This window comes from Leptodactylus fuscus, chromosome 11 (assembly GCF_031893055.1).
Source record: "Leptodactylus fuscus isolate aLepFus1 chromosome 11, aLepFus1.hap2, whole genome shotgun sequence".
In the NCBI taxonomy this organism is placed as follows: domain Eukaryota; kingdom Metazoa; phylum Chordata; class Amphibia; order Anura; family Leptodactylidae; genus Leptodactylus; species Leptodactylus fuscus.
Window position 1 is genome coordinate 21,744,990 of NC_134275.1, and position 5,220 is coordinate 21,750,209.

Below are 5,220 nucleotides of genomic sequence, written 5' to 3' on the forward strand. Positions count from 1 at the left end.
GATCCAGGAACTGATTAAAAGCTACAGAAAGCGACTAGAGGCTGTTATCTTTGCAAAAGGAGGACCTACTAAATATTAATGTCACTTTTCTGTTGAGGTGCCCATACTTTTGCACCGGTCAAATTTTGGTTTAATGCATATTGCACATTTTCTATTAATACAATAAACCTCATTTCAATCCTAAAATATTACTGTGTCCATCAGTTATTAGATATATCAAACTGAAATGGCTGCTGCAAACACCAAAATATTTAGAACTAAAAATGATTAAGATTAATAGGGGTGCCCAAACTTTTTCATAGGACTGTATAATTTACGGGTGACTGTAGGAGGATTACACTGTGTGGAATCACATGAAAAATGAATGAGAATGGGCGGAGTCAACATAAAAGTGGGCGGGGCCTAATTTGCTGCGCGCGCTGCACGTTTTATTCCCTCTTTCTAGTCTTCACCAGTTGGGAAGTACAGGTTAGAAGTGCGAGACCCCCCAGTAAGTAGGGCCCTGCCAAAGTCAATTGCCCAGGGCCCCGCAAACCGTGGATCCGCCACTGAGGCCAACAGCGTAGGAGACGGGAGATAGATGAGTAACAGAGGGTTTTTTTATGTTTTTATTCCCCCGGATCTCCGACTATTATACTCTGGGGTCTGAAGACCCCAGAGTATAATAATTGTTTATGGGTGTCCACAGTGGGGCATAATACTGTGTGCAGGGGCCACTATGGGGGATAATACTGTGTGCAGGGGCCACTATGGGGCATAATACTGTGTGCAGGGGCCACTATGGGGCATAATACTGTGTGCAGGGGCCACTATGGGGGATAATACTGTGTGCAGGGGCCACTATGGGGCATAATACTGTGTGCAGGGGCCACTAATGGACATAATACTGTGTGCAGGGACCACTATGGGGGATAATACTGTATGGAGGGGCCACTATGGGGGATAATACTGTGTGAAGGGGCCACTATGGAGCATAATAGAGCGCGCAGGAATACGTAGGAGGGGGTCGGTCGAGGTCTTCGGCGTCGGTCGGGGGGCCCCATGTCAAAAGTTTGCCACAGGGCCCCGCCATTCCTAGTTACGCCACTGGCTGGGCAATTAAGTCTTCTGGAGCAGAGGATGATATTTTGCTGCACATTTTTCACAAGGCCCTTTCCGACAACCATGTACCACAGCCCCTTATCTGCGCCTCACTCGCCAGACTGTGAGAATGTGTGCGGGCTGGGAACACTTGAGCCCAACAGATTTATTATTTGACTTATGGAAATCTATACCAGTTCCTAACTGGCGTAGATCTCCATTCTGGTGCACGGGCATGCACCAGATTATGAAGTACTGGGCCATGATTCACCAGGTACTGGACCTCAAGTGACCCCCACCCGTGCCCCAGATTCATGTCCCCTCCATCTCTGCCCCCAGATTCATGTCCCCTCCATCTCTTCCCCCAGATTCATGTCCCCCCTCCATCTCTGCCCCAGATTCATGTCCCCCCTCCATCTCTGCCCCAGATTCATGTCCCGCCTCCATCTCTGCCCCAGATTCATGTCCCCACATCTCTGCCCCAGATTCATGTCCCCCCATCTCTGCTCCCAGATTCATGTCCCCCCATCTCTTCCCCCAGATTCATGTCCCCCCTCCATCTCTGCCCCAGATTCATGTCCCTCCATCTCTGCCCCAGATTCATGTCCCCCCATCTCTGCCCCCAGATTCATGTCCCCCCCATCTCTGCCCCGAGATTCATGTCCCTCCATCTCTGCCCCAGATTCATGTCCCCTCCATCTCTGCCCCCAGATTCATGTCCCCCCATCTCTGCCCCTAGATTCATGTCCCCTCCATCTCTGCCCCCAGATTCATGTCCCTCCATCTCTGCCCCAGATTCATGTCCCCCCTCCATCTCTGCCCCAGATTCATGTCCCTCCATCTCTGCCCTAGATTCATGTCCCCCCATCTCTGCCCCAGATTCATGTCCCCCCATCTCTGCCCCGAGATTCATGTCCCTCCATCTCTGCCCCAGATTCATGTCCCCCCATCTCTGCCCCCAGATTCATGTCCCCCCATCTCTGCCCCCAGTGTCATGCCATCCTCTCCTTCATCTGCCCCCAGTTTCACGTTCCACCTCAGTGTACACATTACACTTACCTTCTCCTCGCTCCCCCGCCGCTCTCTCCGCGCCTCTCTCTCTCTTGTACACAGTTGTAGGCGCGATGTGACGTCATCACATCGTGTCTACACAGCCACTAGCCGGAATGCAGAGACGAAGCAAGGAGCTGAACTGACAGCTCCTTGCTTTAGCCGCGTATGTGTTCAACTCAGATCTGTGTCCTCTGGACGCAGATCTGAGTTTAAATCGGGACATACCTCCCTCCAACCGGGACCGCGGGACGTCACCCAAATCGTGAATGTCCCGCGGAAATCGGGACGGTTGGGAGGTATGGTAATAGTGCCCCCCACGGGTCACATTATTACTTATGTGAGGGTGGGGAACTATTACTTGTGTGTGGGGGCGGTATTAGGATATTATTGCAGTATAATAAAAGCAGCAGTATTGGTGTATGAAATATAACATGTGCCACACAGAACATTTACTGGAAGATATGGTAAGCGCTGTCCACAGGAATGATCCCTCACACCGCCCTGTGCACTTCTAGTTCACATACAGACCAAACATACAAACAGCCATGCACTACTACTGCGAGCGCAGCAGGTGGCGCAAGCGGACAGCTTAGGAGAGCGCGCCTAAACTATCACGTGACAGAGATTCGACCGCGGTCATGTGACACTAGCGCCAGTCACGTGACGTGTGAGCGGTTCCTTTCCTTGTTCCCTAGTGACTGCGCCTTACTGAAGCGGGATCTGCTGCTGCTGCTGCCGCCTGGTGAGTGAGCGATAATCACGTGACGTACACCACACGGCCTATGTGTGCAGCGGGAGGGCTTGTCACATGACCTTACACTACTTACAGGGAGCTAGTGCTGGTGACTGTGACAATGGAGGAACATAATACATGTACATGGTGCCAGTGCTCTGTCCTCACTACGTCATTTACTTCCTATGGATTTAATAGCATTGCTGTGCAGAGACTGTGCCACAATATCACGTGACCTCAATGTATTTACCACATGGTCAGTGCATGTCCTGATATAGTTGTATGGGAGAACATAATACTGTTACCTGTGCTGTGCAATTTCATTCTGCATATTTGAGTGGATTTACGATGGAACCTCCAATGTGACACCATCCCCCCCAAGTCCGGGCTCCCGCCTACCTTCCCCCCCAGTCCAGGCTCCTGACTACCTTCCCCCCCCCCCCCCCCCCAGTCCAGGCTCCTGACTCCAGACCTCTATATACTGTGAAAACAGGTTTGCATCTGGTGTACGGTCTGTTAAAAATGGATAACAAATGGATGTTTGAGAACCGTCAGACGACCACGAAATGGAGGCAAAGTGTGTGACACATGGATGAAAAGCAGAAACAATTACAGTAATTCTCTCGGTTTTATTGCATTTCTGTTTTGTAATGATTTAATATCTTATTTGTATTTATTTCTAGCGCTGCAATGGATAGCGAGATTCAGAGAGATGGGCGCATTTTAGATTTGGTTGATGATGCCTGGAAAGAGGATAAATTGCCATATGAAGATGTAACCATTCCACTGGTAAGTGAAACCTTCACAAAGCGTCTTTTTTCCTTTTATTACCACTTGAGCATGGCTAATGCATTGCAAAATATCAGCACTTCTATTACAGGCTGCACAGAGCAGCCTGCATTAGAAGGTATTGCCAGAAAAGCCTGGTAGCCTTCAGTGGGTAATGGGAAGCCAGTCCCAGATCTCACTCCAGGTGCCACCGATCCCGAGCAAGATGACACCTCGGTCAGGTTTGACTGAAGTGCCAGGTGCTTTAATGCTCATGGGCATTAGCGCCCGGTCTCTACTGTGCAAGACATCAGGAGCTGAGCAGCCGCCATATTTAAGTATTTGACACCTGCCATACTATTATGACATATATAAGGAAGAGGTTAAAGGCCGTTTCCCTTTTCAACACTTGTCCATGATCCTCAGGATGGTTTTTAGCTGCGCGACCAAGTTTTGACACTGGGCTGCACATCTCACTGTAGGATGCTTTGATAGTCTTGAGATTTTGTTGTATCCTGCACACAATCTATACACCTGTACCAGGTGCAGTAAAGCAGCGATCTGACATTGACATACCTTGATCGGAAGTATACAACAAATTTTGTCCACATATATATTTTCTTTAGATTATTCTGACATGCTGTCGATAGGTTAGACAATAGTAGTGGACAAGTAGAAAGGAATATGACTGCGGGGACTATATACATATACAATACATATACTACTACATTGGGGGCACACGGGGCTGAGTAGAAGCTAGGGAAACAAAATGGTAGGAAATTGCAATTTTGTTACATTTTAGTTCAAATGTTTCTGAAGGTGGGTATAGACCTTTTACTGTGATGTGGTGAAGTGTGTTTGTGTTTTGTGTTAGAAACTTTGGAGCTGAAAATTCAGATGTAAATTGTTCTTTATTTTTTTCTCTACAGAATGAACTTCCAGAACCTGAACAAGATAATGGTGGAGTAATGGAGTCCGTCAAGGAGCAGGAAATGAAATGGGCAGATTTGGCGCTGCAGTATCTGCATGAAAATATACCATTGTCAGGAAACTAACGCGTATTCTTATTTTCTGGACTGTAATATTTTACTGTTCCTCTTGAGTGTTTAAATATTTCATCTAGATTTTTTTTGTGTGAAATAGCAGTGTTATCGTAACAGTGCAGGTGTAACTTTTTTCATGAAACATGTCATGTATGAATGTTAATAGCCCAAAAGTAAGCATTAAAGCCATAAACTGAAAAAAAAACCAACTTTGTTACGTGTTAACTGCATCAACCATCTTGCTCGAAGTACTTTGGAGTGTAAGGAGTTTTCTTTCCTCAGAACATCATAAGAAAAGGGCAGGGGTTAAAAAAAAATGGCTACAGGTCCCCAATCCCTGTTCTAATGCTTCAGTAATGTCTTGCTCCCCCTGCAGCCAATCCCTGGCCTTGGTGGTCACACAAATTCTGCAGTGTGTTTGTAATGTGTCCTCAACCTAAATACATTGACAAAAAAATAAATAAATAATGCACCAAGGTAGAAATCACACAGATTGCATCAAAATTCAGCAGCTACTTATGTCTGAGGCAGAGATGTAAATTA

The 5,220-nt window shown here is 47.3% G+C and overlaps 1 protein-coding gene across 1 annotated transcript; it reads left to right on the forward strand.

The window, feature by feature from the left end:
* The first annotated feature begins 2,786 nt into the window (after nucleotides 1-2,786).
* ANAPC13 (anaphase promoting complex subunit 13) lies at nucleotides 2,787-4,862 on the forward strand. Its single transcript, XM_075260854.1, has 3 exons — nucleotides 2,787-2,875; nucleotides 3,550-3,655; nucleotides 4,564-4,862. Exons 2-3 carry the CDS (start codon nucleotides 3,557-3,559, stop codon nucleotides 4,687-4,689), a joined length of 225 nt encoding a protein of 74 aa, XP_075116955.1. The 5' UTR covers nucleotides 2,787-2,875; nucleotides 3,550-3,556; the 3' UTR covers nucleotides 4,690-4,862.
* The last annotated feature ends 358 nt before the right edge of the window (nucleotides 4,863-5,220 follow it).